We start from the raw sequence: 21,098 nt of genomic DNA, 5'->3' as shown, positions 1-21,098 counted from the left end.
AACACTGACTCAGAAATCAAATGTGGCCCCCTGAACCTAAGTCCAAGTATTTCTTGGATTCCTAGTTATGGCTAAGGGGAATGTGCCAGGCTCAGCTATTTGAAGGGAGACAGTCATTCCTGTGCATTTTATTTATCCGAATTTTCACCGCCCATGTCATCGTTGCGCACACCTCTGCACCAGGCACTATACTAAGTGCCTCACAAAACGTTAGCTCAGTAACTTCCTGCAATCCTCATGCATTATCACCCCTTTACTGGTGAAACAATTGAGGTTTCCGTAGCTAGAAAGAGGTGGTACTGAGCCCCAAACCCAGGGTGAGCAGACCTCCAGGTAAGTGTTCTCAGCCAGCGTGAACACCGGAGCTCGCGGTTTCTCTCACTCCTGACCCGCAGTGCCCGTCACCCGGCAGGTCCAGTCCCGGGAGCTCTCACTGGCTTTTAAGGGATCATCTCAGGACCCGGACTGACCAACGATCACTTAGGGGGATTTGGACCTCTGGATAGCCATCGCATGTTCTGGAACCTTAACGACCCCCACCCTGCCAGCCAGGGGCCAGGGAGACTTTGCCACCGTGCTCAGGGGGGCGTGGGCGTGGCCCTGGCCTCGCGAGGCCTGGTGCGGTCACACAGCCCGTCCCCCCGCCCCCGCACTGTGCCCCTCAGCTCCCTAGCTTGCCTCTCAAGGTCTACAATTCCATGGGAGAAACTTCCTCAGCCTCCACATTTTAAAAAAAATATGGTTATTTCATGAATTACTCTGCACAGCGGGCATAGATGGGGACATTTTCATTCTACACCTGCCTTTCAGTGTTCACCATGGTATCAGCATTGGAAAGCCACCAAGCAGCATTGCAGTAAAGAACTGTAACCTGAACCCAAGCCCGGCATTGCCCAAACTTATTTGACCACACATCTCCATTCGTTTTTGGTCCCCCCATCCCCAGATATCTATGCACCTGGATGCACAGTCACACTGTGAGGGACATTGGCCTCACTCAGCGTTTGTCACCCTCAGCACTATCGACATTCTGCGATGGATAACTGTCGTGGAGGGTTCTCCTCTGTCCTGTAGGATTTTAACAGCATTCCTGGCAAAAATTTGTTCCTAGGGGTGAAAAAAACCCCCCCAAACCTTACTCTTTCTATGTGTAAAGCACAGATACATGTGTTATATTACATAAACAGATATACTGTTTGTGGTATTAAAAGTTCATGGAGAGGCGATTCGGAAAAAAATATCTGAAAAGACTCCTTGTGGGGGTGATAATGAAGAAATTTGATAAACGCTACTCTAGATCAATCTTTTAGTTTCTATTCAGGCAACTTCCCCAAGAAAAATGGCGTGATTGGCTCTTTTAAGCTGAATTGCAGAACTAAGCAACTCTAGACGTGTAGAGGGAAAGCAGTCAAAAGCTGGCAGAGCTGAGGGTAGGCTACACCGATTGAGGACTGGGGTCAGCCCCTTGGCTATGACTGCTACGTAAAACCAAAGGGACTAGCCAAGATCACCGCCAGGTAAAATCACCATGATTTCTAAGGAGAAGGGGTTCAGGGGAGGGGTCCTCCCATTGCAAAAGGGGCTTGAAGCTATATTGTTATGCCACTTCTGCAAGACCGAGGATTTCTCCATTATTGAATGTGGTGGACTAAGGTCTTCCAGGTTACTGCCAGACATGTACATTTGCCCACATTCGCCTCTTGTCTACCTGATTACCCTTTCTCTTGAGTATGTCTGATGTCTTATTCTGACCTTCTCAGATCCCACTTGTTCAGAGAATATCACACATCTTGATGGCTTGCCACTGCACATCCATGCCAGGGGAAGAGCAAACAGCCCCCTGATCCAGAATATAAAGATCACTTCTACTGCACACAGCGAGCTAAAAGGGCAGTTTTTAAGTTAGAAATATAGCAAATAAATTATTTTTTTTACAGATTTCTCTTTTTAATAATTTTCTTCATTTTCCTCCTTAATCTTGCTTTCAGTTTTGGGAAATGAGTGACTAAGAGTCACTAAGGGTCATTAAGAGTCATTTTCTCTTTCTTCTATGAAAAAAAAAAAAACCCACTTGAACTCAGCAGAGATGGGTGAGAACAGTCGGAGTTCACAGGAAGACATGCCCTTCAAAGGCACCTGTCTTTCTTAATGCTGCTTCTTGAGCAAGTCTGGCACTGCTTCACAGACCTTTCTCAGAGCCACCATCAGAAACACAAGGTACGTGGGGACGGATGGGGCCATTCCCGGAGCTTTGGGCTGTGCTGATTTTTCCACAGGCATGAGGACTCTGGAAGCACTAAAGCTGGCCAGCCACTCCCCCAGTCCTATCACTCGGGCATCCTGGTGGGTCTAGTGCTCACATTTGGCTCCTTCCCATGTTGGAGGCCACGCGTGATCTACCTGGACCCACACCCTGCGAGTCCTCATCCATCGGGCACTGATTTACGCACACACCTGGTCTAAGTCCACATGCTCAGAATACACAGACAGTTTTCATTAAACATGTAAACTTTGCTGCTTTCCGCTTCTACGAACACTCCCAGGTCAAGAAAGACTGCACAAATAAGGACCACAGAATAATTCTAAACACTTACTGGCTGTGTTTAACTTTTGTGTGCTCTGATAATTTCCTAAATCCTCTGCCTCTTTTGTGTCTTTAATTTTCACTGGCAGAATGATACAGAAAGACTAGAATTGTTCATTTAAATAGAATTGCTATTCATGTAACAAATTTTTTTTTTTTGAGACCTTGAGGTGCAGCAATCTTCAGCATCTGTTTGTAGGAGTAAACCAAAATCTCTCCCTTGAAAAACACAGAGTTTAGGTGGTTGGGTATGGGCCTGTGACAGTGTCAGCTAAGGAGTAGATGTGAATTACTCAGCACTGTGAAAAGAGTTTTTAATAAGAAGCCTCGGGGTACCATGGAGAAGAACGCAAGAGGAATAGAGTCGATATATCGTCATAGCAATGTATGGTGCCAGGCGGGTACGGGAAATATTGGGGGCCGCTCTGTAAAGCGCTTGATTGTCTAATCATTATGCTGTACACCTGTGACTATACAGAATAATATTGAGTGTAAACTGTAATTTTTTTTAAGAAAAAGGAAGCAAGGGGAATTGCCCTTGAGTCAGAAAGCTCTCATTCCTAAATTGCTCTGGTTCACACGTGAACTTGTGTGTAACTACAAGAAGCTTTTAACCTCTTCATCTGCCAATTTAGATAGGAAATGAGAGTGACTGTGAGCCTGTGTGTAACTTTAAGTAGGTTTTAACCTCATCTGCCGATTTAGATAGGAAATGAGGGTGGTTGAGGATGTAGAGATTTTATTTCTGGCTCTGATGTGCCTTTTCCAGATCTGCCCACCAATTCCCACTCTGATGGGACTCAGTGCATGGGATGGATTTTCATATATGGTTTTGATGACAAGACCACACTTTCCCTTGGTTCACCCAGCTAAGTAAGTACCGTCACCTTCTGAAGGGCCTTGAGAACAGGTTGGCTGCGTTACTGTCACATTGGCCTGGGAGAGGCTAGCCGTCCCGCCTGGGGGGCAGGTGCATTCCCACCTGAGACGAGGCTCTGGCGCGAACGTGAAACTGGGCAGTGATGCACCGGAGCTCACTCACACCTCCTCTCAAGAGCTGGTTGTGAAATATGCAGGAATGTTATGAGGCAGTTGGTAGCTTGACCTTGTCCATGGCGGGAGTATTTACACCATGGAAACCAGCGAAAGTCATAAATCAGAGCCCTCCTATCCTCAACACCTTCCTGACCTGCTTTACCAGTGTATCCTGGGTCTTGGAGCCTGAAGAGCAAGTGCTGTGTATAGCTCTCTGGCCTTCTGATGTAATTGAACTTCTCTGAATCTTTCATGAGTTATCTGCACAGTGGCTCAGTGTGCTAGCTTGGCTTAGAGTAGCAGGCGTTCGTTGGGATGGCGGGGTGCTGGGGACGGGAGCGTGGGGGCGGGGTGCAATGGGCAATACCAGTGAATGTGCTTTGGAATCTATGAAGTGTGAAGCATGTAGGAGGAGGAAGAATTTTCATATAAAGGCAAATGACCAACCGGATTTCCTTTTAGCTTGATGATTACCTGAGTAGTTACTGAATTTTTGGAGTTAACAATCTAAAGGGGTAGCATAGGTAGATATTAAAGTACTTTTCTTTCTTTCTGGTTGTATGTCAGAAAGGCCCTCAGTGCAGCGTTGTTGGGGATAGCAGCTGGCCTTGTTCTTCCCGCACATGGCGTCAGTAAGCCAGGCTACCCTTTAGAAATGCGCCCCCCCTTACAAAGGAGAGAACTGGAGCTCTCGGGGGAGGGATAATAACAGTGGCACAGCTGGAATTTGGAAGCTGTCTGACTCCAAAGGGCAGGATCCTTTTTCAAAAAGTGTTCTTAAAAGTGTTTACTGAGTGAGGAGAGAGAGGAAGGGAAAGAAAGAGAGAAACATTGATGTGAGAGAGAAACATTGATTGGTTACCTCGCATACGTGCCCCAACCAGGGAACAAACCCACAACCTAGGCATGTGCCCTGACCAGAAATGGAACTCCCAACCTTTTGGTGTACAGACCGACGCTCCACCCAGCTAAGCCACACTGGCCAGAGTCGTGATTATTTCATTGTGCTGCACTGTCCTGTGAGGAACTGAGCCCTTCAGCTTGGGAAGTGTGGAATGATCTGGTGCAAAATGTTAAGCAGCTGTTCTCTGCATTCAGCACTGTTTTGATCTGCTTTTGTCCTCACAGGAACCTTGTTTGCTCTTCTCCTCATTAGCTGCTTCTTCTTGGACTCAGACCTGCCTTGGAGAACCTGTAGATTTGAAAATGAACACCACGGATATGGCAGACACCACCATGGATGACAGCATCTATAACAATTACTATCTCTACGTGAATATGCCCGAGCCTTGTACCAAAAAAGGCATCAAAGCATTTGGGGGGCTGTTCCTGCCCCCGCTCTACTCCTTGGTCTTTCTGTTTGGTCTGCTTGGAAATTCCATGGTGGTTCTGGTCCTGTTCAAGTACAAGCGGCTCAGGTCCATGACTGATGTGTACCTGCTCAACCTGGCCATCTCGGACCTGCTCTTCGTGCTCTGCCTCCCTTTCTGGGGCTACTATGCGGCAGACCAGTGGGTTTTTGGACTAAGTCTCTGCAAGATTATTTCCTGGTTGTACTTGGTGGGCTTCTACAGTGGCATATTCTTTATCATGCTCATGAGCATAGACAGATACCTGGCAATTGTGCACGCAGTGTTTTCCTTGAGAGCCAGGACCGTGTCTTATGGGATTATCACCAGCCTGGTCACCTGGGCAGTGGCTGTATTCGTTTCCCTGCCAGGCCTTTTATTCAGCACTAGTTACACAGAAGAAAAGCATACTTACTGCAAAACCAAGTACGCGCGCAACTCCACACGGTGGAAGGTTCTGAGCTCCCTGGAGATCAACATTCTGGGGTTGGTGATTCCCTTAGGGATCATGCTTTTTTGCTACTCCACGATCATCAGGACCTTGCAGCGCTGTAAAAACGAGAAGAAGAACAAGGCGGTGAAGATGATCTTTGCCGTGGTGGTCCTCTTCCTGGGGTTCTGGACACCGTACAATGTCGTGCTCTTTCTGGAGACCCTGGTGGATCTAGAGGTCATCCAGGACTGTGCCTTTGAAAGACACCTGGACTATGCCCTTCAGGCCACAGAGACCCTGGCTTTTGTCCACTGCTGCCTTAACCCAGTCATCTACTTTTTCCTGGGGGAGAAATTTCGCAAGTACATCATCCAGCTCTTCAAAATGTGCGGGGGCTCCTCTGTGCTCTGCCAGTACTGTAGGATCCTCCAGATTTACTTCCCCGACCCCTCCAGCTCATCTTACTCACAGTCCACAGTGGATCACGAGCTCCATGATGCTCTGTAAGAAATGGGAATGCAGAAAACGGACTTGAGAAACTTCCCAAATCAAGAGCTTATTTACAACTGTATTATAGTAAGAGTTCCCTGAGCAAGTAAGCGTCAGGGAGAAGACGGACATCCATCCACGGCAGTAAGCCGGGCTTCTCACCCTGCAGTCAGCTTTCCTCTTGCCGCGTCCAAGTTCAATGCAGTGAGAGTTCACCTGGCCTGAGGTGTCCTTCCCTGCACCAGGCTGGCTGGTGTGATAAGTAAACCCGAGCAGAATTCTGAGCAGGTTAGAGGTTAGAAATAATATTGAAAGGGAAAGACCACTCCCTTCTAATCTGAACAGATGGGTATTCGCCTGAGGAAGAAGAAGAGAATTGGTGGAATAAATTGCTGCTTTCTGCTGTGAAAAATGGGCTCTTTAATTAATTTCTAGCTTTTGTGGAACAATATAGAAAGCTTTGACATGCCGTCCCTGTGTTTTTTCTAATAATATATCTGAAGCCAGGTGTATGCAGAAGTGAATAATGAAGTAATGAACTTAGATCTGATTTTTTGAAGGTAAGGGATTATTTGTTAATGGAAGCCAAACTTTTCATGCTGATTCCAAGAATAAAGATATGAAGGCATTAGCATAGTCGGATTTCCAAACACAAAATTCAAGGCATTAAAAAATCCAAACGTACTTGTGGAAATTCAAATGCTTTGTTTTAATTACAAGAGATGCATATTCAAAATTTAAAAATATTACATAGTCCCTGATACATTTATTTGCGGTCTTTTACTTATTTACACACAGTGCCTTCAGGACTGAAAATGACAAGGATTACTAAAGTATGACAATGTGTCCTTTGTCCTTTTGAAGTGCAGCAATCAAGAAAGGCAAGAATAATCAATTAAAAAGTTATTGTTGATGTGACATAAAAGTGACTGTCAAAATTATGAAATTGTAAAAAGTGTCATGCTCTCTTTTAAAATATTGGCCGTGGTTTTTAAATTTTGCATAATTCAAAAGTTCAGTCATCTCATCATTTTAATCATGCAATTAATCATTTTACCCCATGAAGGGTGCTCTTACAGCTTTACTTAATCAATTATGTAAATACTTTAACAAAGTCTGGGCACACTGGTAAAATAGGGACAACTTAAAACCCCTCCAAAAGCAAAAGCCTGTCTTGCAAACCAGTAACTGAGTAACCCAGTTCAAAATGCTTCCATAAGTTTACCTGTAATTGCATGTTCTACATTTTTAAATGATGCATTTCCAGAAAATTTATTTTCAGAAAAGCAAATCGAAAAGTGTTGATGTTGCCTTAATAGAAAAATAATAATAAAAGAAATGTGCATACAGTCCTGCAGAGCCTTTTTTCCTGATGATGTTCGTATTTGATCGGATACGGATGAGAATCCAAGCAGCGGAGGCCCCCGTTGCCTGGTCTTCACTACCTCAGCTACAAGATGAAGAGGATATGGATGTGCCCAAGGGGAGGAATTGGGGGGTTCACTGTTTAGATCTCCAGTTGGGGTGGGGATGGAGTTGCTAGCTTGTTCCAGTACACTTGGAGATCAGAGTAGGTAAGAAGTGAGGGGTGGAGCCGGGTTTCTAGGCAGAGTTTCCTTAGAAAACCCGTACATGGTATGTTAGGGTAGGCCAAATCCCAGCTTTGCATTCCCTTGTGAGCCTAAGCACGTTTCTTTCCTCTCTTAGCCCCTGTTTTCTCTGATCTGTGAAGCAGACTCTACTGCAGAATGATTGGAAGAAAGAAGTGAGATGGTTAATGCGAAGCACCTATGTTCCCAGACTGTAGATTAAGGTGGTTTTAGATTGGCCCTACCAGTGGCTGCCTCCACTTTGCTGGTAGAGTTAGTGATTTTATTCCTTTATTCACAGTGAAACAGATATTTCAGGACACCAAAAGACAAGGACTGGCCAAAGGGGTTTTACTGTCCCGTCATTCTCCACCGTATGCTAAGCAGGGGTGAGGTGCAGACGCTCGGCTTCCAACTCTGCAGCGGGGGTGGGCTCATCGGCTCATCCTTTACCTCAAGCCACTCGGGGCTTCCCTTCTTCCAAAGCTTGGGGATAGTTCCCCAGGATGGGACCACAGAATGTCTAGTGATACCCAAACGTGACCTTCTCAGAACACTGAAAATAAAGTTCCCTCCCAGTCAGTAACAGAAACATAGAAAAGCAAGCCAGCATGATTTCTACACACGGGTGGGTTAAACTATGAAGTTTTCAGACATTAGACCCACTCCTTTCTCATTGCAACAGGCCTAGTTTCTGGAAGGCCAGGTGGAATTTGTTTAAGAATAGTAGAAACAGGTTTGCTTCGGGGGTGATGGAAATGTTTTGGAACTGGACAGAGGCGATGGCCGTACAATATTGTGGATGTGCTAAATGCCACTGAATTGTATGTTTGTAAATGATTAGTTCTGTGTTATATGAATTTGACCTTAATAACACCACCACTACCAACAAGATGAATAATAGGAAGTAGCACTAACAGAATCTGTCCCATAGTAAGCACTCAAATGATACAGAAAAAATAAATACCTGTTTCCTATGAGAGGGAAAAATGCAGGGTGATGCCAAGGGGTCTTCAGACCTTTAGGGAAATTTTTCCTAAGAAACTCTCATAGCAACTTGGACTATTTGATGTAATTAATTCCTCTTTGTTGAATGTTTTGAGCCAAGCAGAATGCTAGGTTATGGAGAGAATAACAGTATAAAAGAGTAAGTTCTGCACTCATTGAATTCACAATCTGAGAAAGGAAAACTCAAACACAAGATCACCTATAATAGTAGGCATGGCAGATATGATCAGAGAATTAGGAACAACATGATTTGGGACCCCAGAAGAAGGAGACATTGATTCAGTTCTGGCTTTTTACAATACAATTAGCTTTTGAAGTAGGCCTTGGTAAGGGGGCTGGATTTTGATGAACGGAAGGGAGAAAGGACATTCTAGATTGATGAAAGAGCAAATGAAAAGGTAGGGTGGTGGTAGGAGTATACCATGTGTTCAGGGAGTGGTTAGTAGGTGTTTGTAAAGTGACTACATAGATGGTGGGGAAGAGTAGCAAAGTAGGCAAAGATGAGAGAGACCACAGAGGCTGCAATTCTGAGCTACTGAGGCAGCTGCCACCCTATACTGGGCTTGAGAAGACCATTAGTGAACTCAGGTGCTGCTCGTACACTCCTGTCCAGGACTGAAGCATTCATTCGATAGCCACCAGGAGCGTTGACGGGTGACAGCTCTCAGCTAGACTCTTTTCAGGATAATCCTGTCTGGGCACAGTTCACATCCAGTGACTAGAAAATGACCGGAAATAAAACACCTTCTTGCCTTAATTTGGGACAACTCTGAAGAGCCGTTTCAACTCCAGGGCTCCCCATAAGATTAGCCAAGACCACCTCTGTGGTAACTACCTTACAGTTCACCTTTGCCTCTTGTCTAGTCGTGCTTCCTTCATGCTCTTATGGGGGCTGCTCCCAAGAGGGTTCCCCATCAAATCTCCTGGTTGCTAATCTCCGAGTCTCAGAGCCTGTGTCCAGAAACCCCAATCTAAGATGGGACTTTCAGATCACATAGGGGACAAGTGAGCACCTACTATAAATGGAAACTGACCTGAGGTGTGGGGAAATGAAGAGGCATAATCTTTGCATCATGGATGTTCTTCACTCATTGCCCTCTGACCATCAACCCCAGTTTGACTCTTGGTTCCTATGCTTCCAGTCTTACCTTTGCCCCCACAATCTGCCTGCCTCACGCCCTGAGGCATCTTCCTTATACCACTCTCTTTCTGTCTTGTCTACTTTGGCCACGCCTAAGTCATCTGACATCCTATATCTTTTACCAGTCAGTGACTATCTTGGTTTCAATGAACCAGACACAGCTCCAGCCATTTTTGTGGTCACAGTACCATATACCCTTCAAAAGTTTACAATGGATCCAAATTTCCTTTTCAGAAAATCAAAAAATCAGCAAGTGCTTTCATATATTGAAACTCTTTATAAAGTAGATCAATTTGATTTTATTCCTCCAAAGAGGTCCAGGGGAAATAATAGTCTAAGCATTAATTAGACTAACTCCACCAACAATAACAACAAGCTAACCGCCTAGCAAAATGCCTAGCGCAAAGTAGTTCTTCAGTATTGGTTTATTTTTTTTACTGAATGAGTGAATTTCCTTATCTGTTAATCAAGTTCTCTGCATGGTGATTCAAGTTTCTATTTCACCATGAAAAGTTCACCAATCCTCTCCAAAATCCCCATTTTGTTTCTAATAAAACTTTATGTGACAGAGTTCAAAGATTGATTGAATAGCTCCCTAGTTCCAGAAACTAGTAGGCGGTCTTTGGGTCAAAAATTACTTCATGAAGACTTTTGGTATGAACACAGCTGCAGAAGTCTGCATTTTCACCTTCTCTGGGAAACCGTGATACAACAGCAAGAATGAATTTAAAATCCCACGAACTCCATTCTCGGTCAAACCTGGAGAGAGAGATGCTTTTCAGACTCATATATGTAGTAAGGCCTACTAAAAGCAGGTAAAAGCCATGGGAAAGGCGACAAGAAGCAGGGAGAGGGTGCAGCAGTGACAGACTTCAGGAAGCGCTACAAAGGTACATTTCCTGAAGGAAGGGGGACGCCCTGAGGTGCAGGAGCTGAGATGAGTAGAACTTGGGCCAGAAGCCGTCCGAGTCCCACTTTCATTCAGAGACGCAGAGAAGGCAGATTTGCCAAATTTCAAATTTGCAGGAGACAAGCCTGTCTCGGTGGCAGCAGAGGAGAGCTATTGGCGTTGTGAAAACAGCGAGCCTGGAAAACTGCAGGACCCCTCGCCCCAAACAGAAGCATGTTCAATAATTCAGAGATAGACACCAAGGAAAATAATACTGACTATACTCAGGATAGGAGTACTATAGAAGTATAGGAATGTAATGTTTCATGATCACGATCAAACAGATATCTGTCCTGGCTTATATGCATGACGGGGCACCGCAGAGGCATTCCAGCAAAAAATGAAACAAGACAAGAATGTCTGCTCTCACTGCGTCCGCGTAACAACACACTGCACGTACCAGCTCCATGCTATACCGGGAATAAATCAGAGGCATAAAAATTGGACTAGAGGGGTATTTTACAAAATGCTTGCCCATTATTCTTCAAAACTGTGAATATCATCAAAGACAAGGAAAGTCTGAGAAATTGTCACAGCCAAGTGGAGCCCAAGAGACAATTAAATGTAATTAGTTCTGGGAGAGAAAAAGGACATTAGCTGAAGACTAAGAAAATCTGAATAAAGTTTAGTCATTGGTTAATGATCATGTATCAATATTGGTTCATTAAGTATATAACAAATGCTCCATACTAGTGTAAGATGTTATAACAGGGAAATTGGATATGACAGTAAAGGGGAACTTGCTGTACTTCACAATTTTCTATAAATCTAAAACTGTTGTAAAGTATAAAGTTTATTTAAAGAAAAGATAATGCATCTCTAGTTGCAATGAGAGTGTTGAATACCTGGAAAACTCAAGTTATTATTATAAACAATAAGGTAACTAAACAACTTAATAGGGCAAAATATTAATACACCCAACTCCATTACATTTGTTTACAAGTAACAATCAGACAATATGGAAGAAAAACAGACCCATAGTTTGAAAGAGAACAGAAGAAATCTTAATTAAAATGCATTTATATACCTAAAATGTATAGGAAATAGGTGGAACTTTCCAGAACACTCTGTGAGAAGCCATGGAGTGGGGGCTTTTGGAGCTGCGTGCACTAACATCTTCTTTTCCAGTCCTCCACACCTGCCTCAGCACACTCACCACCTGTCAAAAATGGTGAAAGAAACCACTTACTATGATGTTTTGGGGGTCAAGTGCAATGCCACCCAGGAAGAATTGAAAAAGACTTCAATTCTTTTGAAGCTGGCCTAGAAGTACCACCCTGATAAGAATTCAAATGAAGGAGAGAAGTTTAAACAGATTTCTCAAGTTTACAAAGTGCTACTTGATGCAAAGAAAAGCGAGTTATATGGTAAAAGAGGAGAACAGGTAATTAAAGAAGGTGTGGCAGGTGTTGGTTTTGTCTGCTCTGTGGACATCTTTGACATGTTTTCTGGAGGAGGAGAAGGAGGAGGAAGGATGCAGAGGGAAAGGAGAGGTAAAAATCTTGTGCATCAGCTCTTCGTAGCCTTAGAAGATTTACATAATGACTCAACAAGAAAACTAGCTTTGCAAACGGAATGTGATTTGTGATGAACCTGAAGGCCGAGGGGTAAGAAAGGAGCAGTAGAGTGCGGTCCCAATTGCTGAGGTACTGGGATGCAAATAAGAATTCTTCAGATAGGACCTGGAATGGTTCAGCCAATTCATTGTGTGCAGGAGTGCCGGGCCACAGGGGACGGATCAGCCCTAAAGCCAGATGCAAAAGCTGCAATGGCAGGAAGATAGTTAAGGGGAAGAAGATTCTAGAAGTTCATATTGACAAAGGCATGAAAGATTGCCAGAAGACAACATTCCATGGTGAAAGAGACCAAGAACCAGGACTAGAGCCAGGAGATATTATCATTGTTTTAGATGAGAAGGATCATACTGTTTTCACTCAGCAAGGAGAAGACCTTTTCATGTATATGGACCTACAGCTGGCTGAAGCACTGTGTGGCTTCCAGAAGCCAACAGCTACTCTTGACAAATGGACCACAATAATCGCCTCTCACCCCGGTCAGATTGTCAAGCATGGAGATATCAAGTATGTGCTAAATGAAGGCATGCCAATTTATTTCAGACCATATGAAAGGGGTTGTCTAACCATTGAATTTAAGGGAAACTTTCCTGAAAATGACTTTCTCTCTCCTGATAAACTCTCTTTACTAGAAAAGCTCTTACCTAAAAGGAAGGAAGTAGAAGAGACTGATGAGATGGACCTGGTAGAACTGGTGGGCTTTGATCCAAATCAAGAAAGATGGTGCCATTACAATGGAGAAATATGTGAGGATGATGAACATCATCTTAGGGGCGGTGTTCAGGGTTGGACCTCTTAATGGGGCCAGTGCACGTCACTCACGGCTGGCATTTTTTATATGGTAGTGAATGAGTAAAGGACTATGATCATAATATGCTCACTACCTGCTATTGTTTTTGTTTTAATATTGAACCAGAATAGTGCTTTAAAAGTTAAGTGAATAAATTCAAAATATAAAAGCTCAAATATAGGATATGTATGCAAAATATATTTTAAAAATCCACTTTAAATCTCCATTGCCAGACACCAAAATGATCTAATGAAAACGCCTAGATGTTCTTGTACAAGAAGGTTCAAGATTATAAAAACATCAGTTTTCCCTAAGTTAAATTATTCAATTCAATGTTATTTTTCAAGACACATCAATGGTACTTTTAAACTACATACAATGATTTAAAAGTTCATGTAAAAATAAACAAGAAAAGAATAGCCAGATTCACTCTGAAAAGGAAGAGCAATAAAGATATTCATATTATAAGTTATTGTGTATATTAAATTAATTAGTTAATTGAAATAGTATGACAATTGGCCAGAATGGGAAATACAGTAGCAAATTAAATTTACATGGGAATTTAGCATATAATTAAAGATGGCATTTTAAATCAAAGGAGGGATACAAAGAATTATTTACTTAAGAAGTGGGCCATGTGAACTGTCATCTGGGAGGAAAACTAAGCTTGATTTACATGTCATATCGGTCACATGGTTACATTGCAAGTAGGCAATATGTTCATATGTAAAAATCAAAACAATAGAAGTTCTAATAGGAAATATTGGAGGATTTCTGAATAACTTTGGCATGGGCAAGGTCTTTCTCAAAATGCAGGAGCCATAAAAGAAAAGATTCTTAAAGTTGACTCTGTGACTATAAAAATATGCATGAAAGACATCACCAAAAGAAAAGTCAAGACAAAAGACAAATGGGGGAAAATATTTGTGTCAGTGAACTGTTTTCTAATAACTCAGTGGCACGTGGATGCTTATTACATTATTTTTAGTACTTCTCTGTATGTTTGAAATATTTAATAATACAAAAATAATGTATATTCATACTATGGAATATGATACTATTAGAAAGAATGACTTCTACCTATATACCAATTACTATGCAGAAATGTCCAAGTGCCTTTTAAAAACCTGGACTGATAAACCTCAAATTCAAATCCCAAACTATTAGCCATTAAAAAATTCCCTCCCAGCTTTATTGAGATATTAGTGATGGGAGCTATTCTATAGAGGGAAAAATTATGCTTTATAATTTCTAGGCTTCTTTTTTTCTTTGAACAAACATACATAACATTCATAATCTATCCAAGCAATAGAGACTTTGTCATTTTAGGGAAAAAAAATAAAAGAAGGCCTTTATGATTATGGGAAGATGACTAATGAACCACAGAGTGAGATTCTAAAAAACACAAGGCTCTCAGGTGAGGTAAGCAGGCGGATGCTCATCCTGATATGCTAACTGCCTGCAAAGACATGTCGCGCTTTGAAAGAGATGCTGACATCGGTCCTTGAGATGGGTGGCAGAGTTTACGTTATGAGATGGATACAAGATAGCATGTGGGAGTCTGCAGAATGTTTGCATTCCTTTGATCACACGTGAGATAAACCAATATCATAACTGGAGTCCAAGCAGGCACGAAAATGATCTGCGTCAAGACTGGACTGAGAATATATAGATGATGTATTATAGAATGGTACACTTGAAACCTATATAATTTTATTAACCTATGTAATGCCAATAAATTCAATTAATGAAACACTTTAAAAATGTGAAAGAAGAAGACTGGACTATGTAACCATTTCTTCATGGTTGTCTTGGTCAGAGGGAGTTCTCCTAATTTTAATGACATCACCATGAAAACATCACATACAAATCACGTGGACCTGGTTTAGGTGGCATATTTTGTGTTTTAGCTGGGTTCTTTTTCGGGGAATAACTGAGGAGGAATTTGGGTGGCTTTGTGCACTGGAAGAAGGGCAAGCTTATGAGGGAATAGATTTAAGTTGTAAATGAAAGAATTGTCTCTTGCAAAATTCTTGGGGGGTCACAAACTTGTTAAGTCTACCACTGGGAAGCTGTCCAATTAAGGTGCAGTGAGGAGTTCACAGTTTAGAAGTCTTTTTGTTTCCTGAAACTCATTGAGATGTTAGATAACAATATAATAAGAGGGATTTAAAAGATGATTGGGTACAGAAGTTACTATGGAAAGCAATTTGACAATTCTTTGTGAGGTTGAACATATATGTGCTCTGTGATCCAGGAATTCAACACCTAGGTATTTACTCAAGATAAATGAAGACCTCAGTCAATAAAAGGACTTGTTTAAGAATATTCATGACATCATCCTTAATGGTGAAAGACTGAGTGTTTTCCCCTTAAGAACAGGAGCAAGACAAGGATATCTATTTTTGCCACTGCTATTTGTATTGTATTGGAGGTTCTTGTAAGGAAAAGAAAATAAATGCCTTCAGATTGAAAAAGAAGAAGTAAAACTATGTTTGCCAACAACACAATCTTTTATGCAGAAAATGATAAGGAGTCCATAAAAAACCATTAGAGCTAATAAATAAATTCAGTATATTGCAGGATACAAGATCAATATACAAGAGTCAGTTACATTTCTCTATAGTAGCAATGAATAATCCAAATATTAAATAAAGAAAAACAATTCCACTTATAATAACATCAAAAAATAAAATACTTAGAAATAAATTTAACAAAAGAAGTGCAAGACATATACATTGGAAGCTAGAAAACATCACAGAAATAAATTAAAGGAGACCTAAAAACATGGAAAGACATTCTGTACTCATTGATTGGGAATTTTAATGTTTTAAAAAATGGCAATACTCTCTAAATTATCTCCAGATTTAATATAATCTTTTGTCACAATTCCAGATGGCTTAAAAAAAGTTGGGTTTTTTTTCAGAAATTGACAAGCTGATTCTACATGGAAATGAAAGGAACACAAAAGAGCTGAAATAATCTTGAAAGAGAAGAACAAAGTTAGAGGGATGATACCTCCTAAATTCAAAACTTAACTAGAAAGCTACTGTAATCAAGACCATGTGGAATGGCATAAAGATAGACATAAAAGTCAAGGGAATAGAATGGAGTCCAAAAACAAACTCTCAAGTTTCTGGCCAATAGATTTTTGACAAGGACGCCAAGATAATTCAAGGGGGGGAAAGTATGGTCTTTTCAACAACTGGTGTTGGAACAACTGGGTATCCATGCGCTAAAGAATGAGGTTGGACCCCTACCTTACTCCAAAGCAAAAAAAACTTAAAGCGGATCACAGACTTAAATGTAAGAGCTAAAACTGTCATATTCTTAGAAATATGTAGTTATAACCTTGGGTTAGACAAACTTATAGAGACAAAAAGTAGGTCAGTGGTTGCCTAAGGCTGGGAGAAGAAGGAGAGGGGGAGTTACTGCTTATGTACATGGGGTTTCTTTTTGGGGTGATGACAAGGTGCTACACTTGGATGGTGTGATGGTTGCACAGCTCTGCGAATAGACTGGAAACCATTGAACTGCACATTTTCAATGAGCACCTTTTATGGCACATGAATTACATCTCAATAAAAATGTTTAGTAGTGTTTGTAACAGCTTTATTTATAATAACCAAAACATGGAAATAATCCAGTTGTCCATTAGCAGGAGAATGGATAAACAAGCTTGGTATATTCTTACAATGGAATACTTACTCAGTGAGGTCCGTGAAGGAATCTCTCACGTACACAGCATTGAGGTACCTCAGAAATGTTACATTGAGCAAAAGAAGCCAGATGCAGAAGGACACAGAGTGTAATGGTTTTATTTATCTGAGGTTCTAGAGCAGGCAAAACCTAACCGAGGGAGGAAAACCTTACAACAGTGGTTGCCTCTGGTGTGTGGTAAAGGGTCACAGAGAGAGGAATGATCTGGGTGATGAAAATTTCCTGTATCTTACTGGGTATGGGTGAGGTGGGTAGATATACTTATCAACTTTTATTATTATCTTGTGTACTTAAAAACCTGCCCATTTTATGGCATGCAAATTATATAATACATCAATAAGAATAATATTGCAGAAAAGGGATAGGAGTAAGCATCCGTGAGGAAGGACCGCAGACGGGAAACAAAAGCAAGGCAGTGAGCAAAGCGGAGACCTCAGCCCTGCTGCGCTGGGGGGCCTGACGCTGGCCGTCACTTCGAGCAGCTCAGACGCTGTGGGGCAGCCACTCCACACAACATGGCGGGCTTGAAGTCGGTGGCGACGGCAGGGCAGGGCTGCCTCGCCTCTGAAAGGAGATGGAAAAACTACTGATTGGCAACTGTAGACCTCAGTGGGCTGGATGATAAACACAAACTCACAACTAAGATTTCAACCTTGCAGGCCCCAAGCCCATGATTCAATAATCAGCTAGTCATGTGGTAGCCCCAAATCACTAAGGGACTTGAGATCCAAGCCACCAACATAAGTCCTGTTTACAGACTGACTCTAAGCTGTTAACTGGAAGGACTTTCGGTTGGGTTCTCTAGAAACTGAGGCAGATTCCAGTGTGAGTGATTTACTGGGTGCTGTTCCCTAAAGAAGTGGAGGAGGGATGTTGGACAGGGAAGGGGGAGACGCTAAGCAAAGATATGTTCTGTATTAGGGTTTTCCAGAGAAGCAGAACCAATGAGAGAGGAAGGGGGGGGAGGAAGCTCTCTTTATAAACTAACATAAATCTCTCATTCAAAATGAGCAAGCAAACCAAAGTTCCATTATTCAAGGAAGAAATATAATTCTAAAACAGTGAATAAGATTAACAAACAAAACAAGAGCTCATTTCAGGTGAACTCAATATAATGTAATAGTGTGGAAAGTACTTTAAAAATAAGTATTCTGATTACTTTCAGCAAGTAATAACACCCACTAACAAAGAACAAAAGATTCTAAAATACTTACTGACAACAGAAAAGGCTGATCTTACCTAAAGGCATTAGCAGGGCCATGCATGGGTATCAACAGTAAATTTCCTTCTAGAACTGAACTTAATTTTTATTTTGAGGCCCAGGTCTCCCAGGAATCAGAAACTGAATTTAGTGTTTTATCCACTCCCCTGTCAATTTAGTGTTTTACCCACTCCCCTGTCCCTCAGTAATATTTGGAGTTACAATTTTGGGAGACGACTTCGGTTGTTGTCATCACTGACGTCAGCACCTGCCGACACTCACCTCATCCTGTCTGGGTCTCAAGCATCAGTCCATGAAGTGACCTGCTGAGTTGATCCGTGCTCGCATACAGGACTCCCACAAGGCTCCTCCTCAGGTGCTGGGGCATTCCTCAGGACACAGGACACCCTGAATTTTCTCCTGCTCTACCCTGTGGTTTCAGAAGGCTTAATGGGGCTGTCTGGAGCCTTTGCTGCTTCATGCTGCTCTAGCTGGTATGAGAGATCATCCTATTGCTCTCTACCCCATGTCTGGCTCATGGGGACCCTTGGTCCGTGTGCAAACACCCACTTGCATCCTGAGGGAACTCAGGGATCTTGCCTCCTCCCCCAGCTTGACCGTTAGGAATGGAGTCTCAAAAGCACTACTTGCCAAGATATCAAAACCTTATTGGAGAATTCTATTGTTCTTCCGAACCCCGGGGCCTAGGCCATGGGAAGTGGCAGCTTCAGGACTCTTCTCAAAGATGCTCACTTGCATCTGTGTTTTTGCTTTCCTCTGACTCCTCTCTCCCTCTCTGTTAACCTGTGGGTTTCTCATCCCTCGCAGGGCCCCTTCCTAAGAAGCCAGACCTGGAGGAGAAAGACAAGCATGTGTCATTTCAGAAATACATATAAGACATGTTTAATTTAAAATGATTAGAGATTCAAAGGTGGGAGCGGACCAACTGGGATGTCTAATATTTAATACAATTGAGCTTAGGCCATTGCAAGGCAGACCATCCCTTGCACTAATCTCTTCAGAGCTTCTGAAAAGTTCTAAAGATAAAAGGTCCAATGTGGGTGAAATTTTTGTGAAACTTGAGGGACTCAGTTCCACATTTGAGTCATGGCACTGCAAAAGAATGTGTGGGATGTTGAGATCATTTATTAACTGCTGAAATTCAGGGGAAGCAGAGGTAGAATGTCTAGTAAGAGGAAACTGAGAAAGCAAGCCCCCCAGGGGGTTCACAGGAACCTTGGGCAAGTCTCAAAGACAGATGTTATTTAGATTTTTAAAGAGAGGACACCTCAGCTGACATCTGTGTTAGACTTGCCTAAAAGAATGGGGAAGACACATGGACCCACTCTCAGTCACAGACACATTCTTTCATGCAGGAAGCATTGACTGAGGACCTACTGTGGGCTAGGTGTACTGATTCAGGGAAACAAGAATGAAAACCATATGGGACTTGTCGTGAAGGCTCTCTTGATCAGTCGTAAGCAAATAACTGCAATATTGTGAGCTAAGTGCCACAGAGAAGGATGTAACCGGAGAAAGAATCAACAGCCCCTTCACGAATAAACATCAGGAGAACATAGCTCTAAGAAGCCATGGGAGAGTTTACCCTCTGTTCTATCCATTTCTTCTTCTGCCATCAAGGCTCTCTGAATGATTTGCCAACATGGTCCTAATCCACAAGTCCGAATTTCTGACATAGTGTCTTTGCCTAATTAAAAAAATTGTTTCTCTTCTTTTTTGACTATTGTTATTATCATTAACTACTATTTGTGAGCACAGAACTGTGCTGAAGAAGCTCCATGACCACCACTTTAATGATGCTTCAGTTAAGCTAATGGGAGAGTACTGATAAAATATTAAGAACAGGTGTCTCAAAAACAGGAAATTACCCATTATCTCAAAAACCTTTGGGTGAGAAAACTGCCTTGTTTTGATTTGCATTTTCCATCTTTTAACTTTCAGCCTTTTGGTATCCTTATGTTTTCATTTGCTTTCTTTTTTTTAATTTAAAATACTTTATTTTTAAAAAAATTATTTTTTAGAAAGAAAGAGCTACTACCCTTCATGACAGCATGGATGGAACTGGAGAGCATTATGCTAAGTGAAATATGCCAGGGGGTGAAAGACAAACACCATATGATCTCACCTATAAGTGGAACCTAATCAACAAAACAAACAAGCAAGAAAAATATAACCAGCACCATTAAAAGAAAAAAGAAACCGATGGTAATGAGAGGGAAAGAGGGAGGTGGGTAATGGGGTAAAGAAGGAGAAGGGTCAAATCAACGAACGTGTATAAAGGACCCACAGACGAAGCCAAAGGGGGGAAGGATTGAGGGTGGGAGGTGGGGGTGGGAGGGGCAGGGGAAAATGGTGGCGGGAAAATGGAGACAAATGTACCTGAACAATAAAAAATATTTTTTTTATTGAATGTATTAGGAAAACATTGGTTAATAAAATTATATATATTCCAGGTGTACAATTCTAAATACCTCATCTGTATATTGTATTTTGTGATTACCACCCCAAGTCTTTCTCTGTTACAATTTATCCCCTCTTTACCCTCTTCTCTCTCCACCCCCTTCCCTCGGGCAGTCACCATACTGCTGTCTGTGTCCACGACTCTCATTTGTTTTCTCAAAGACAACATGTAGTTGGTTATAAAAGATCCATTCTGGTGATTTTGGTCTTTTAATTGTTGTATTCAGCCAATTTATATTGTGATTACTGATATATTTGTGTATAAATCTTATTCCATGGATTCTATTTATATTACCTATTATGGCTCCCTCCCCCTCATTTCTTGCCTTCTTTCGGAGAGTATATTAAAATTTCAAAGTTTAAAAGAAATCATTTACCTTTGTTCTTATTACAGATATTACCCAAAAAAACCTCCAAACCAATCACCACCTCCACCACAAAAAAAAAAGACTTTATTTTTATTGTTCCTGTCTTATAGTTCTTGTTTTGTTTATTGTAACTTGATATTGTGAGATCTGCTGGTCATTATTACTGAATCATTAATTTAATATTTGTGTATGTTTATGAATGGGTTTATCACTTTTTTTGCTCTTTGTTCATTTTTACATTCCAGACGTTCCTTCTTGAGTCACTTTCCTTCTCCCTGAGGTATATGCTTTAGTATATTTTTTAGTAAAGGTCCCTGTTTATGCTTTTCAAAAGTGTCTTAACTTGACCAACATTTTGGAGAGATAACTTTATTGGGTACAGAATTC

The 21,098-nt window shown here is 41.8% G+C and overlaps 1 protein-coding gene and 1 pseudogene across 1 annotated transcript; both read left to right on the top strand.

Annotated features, from left to right (window-relative positions):
* The first annotated feature begins 4,825 nt into the window (after positions 1–4,825).
* Positions 4,826–5,908, top strand: CCR4 (C-C motif chemokine receptor 4). Its single transcript, XM_054595046.1, has one exon. It carries the CDS (start codon positions 4,826–4,828, stop codon positions 5,906–5,908), a length of 1,083 nt encoding a protein of 360 aa, XP_054451021.1.
* Positions 5,909–11,742: 5,834 nt separating this feature from the next.
* On the top strand, positions 11,743–12,950 carry LOC129087902 (dnaJ homolog subfamily A member 1-like; annotated as a pseudogene).
* Positions 12,951–21,098: the final 8,148 nt, after the last annotated feature.

Source organism: Pteronotus mesoamericanus, unplaced genomic scaffold (assembly GCF_021234165.1).
Source record: "Pteronotus mesoamericanus isolate MK-2021 breed Mesoamerican mustached bat unplaced genomic scaffold, CSHL_Meso_final scaffold_54, whole genome shotgun sequence".
NCBI lineage: Eukaryota > Metazoa > Chordata > Mammalia > Chiroptera > Mormoopidae > Pteronotus > Pteronotus mesoamericanus.
Note: the sequence above shows the minus strand (reverse complement) of the source record. Positions and strands in the feature narration are given on the sequence as shown.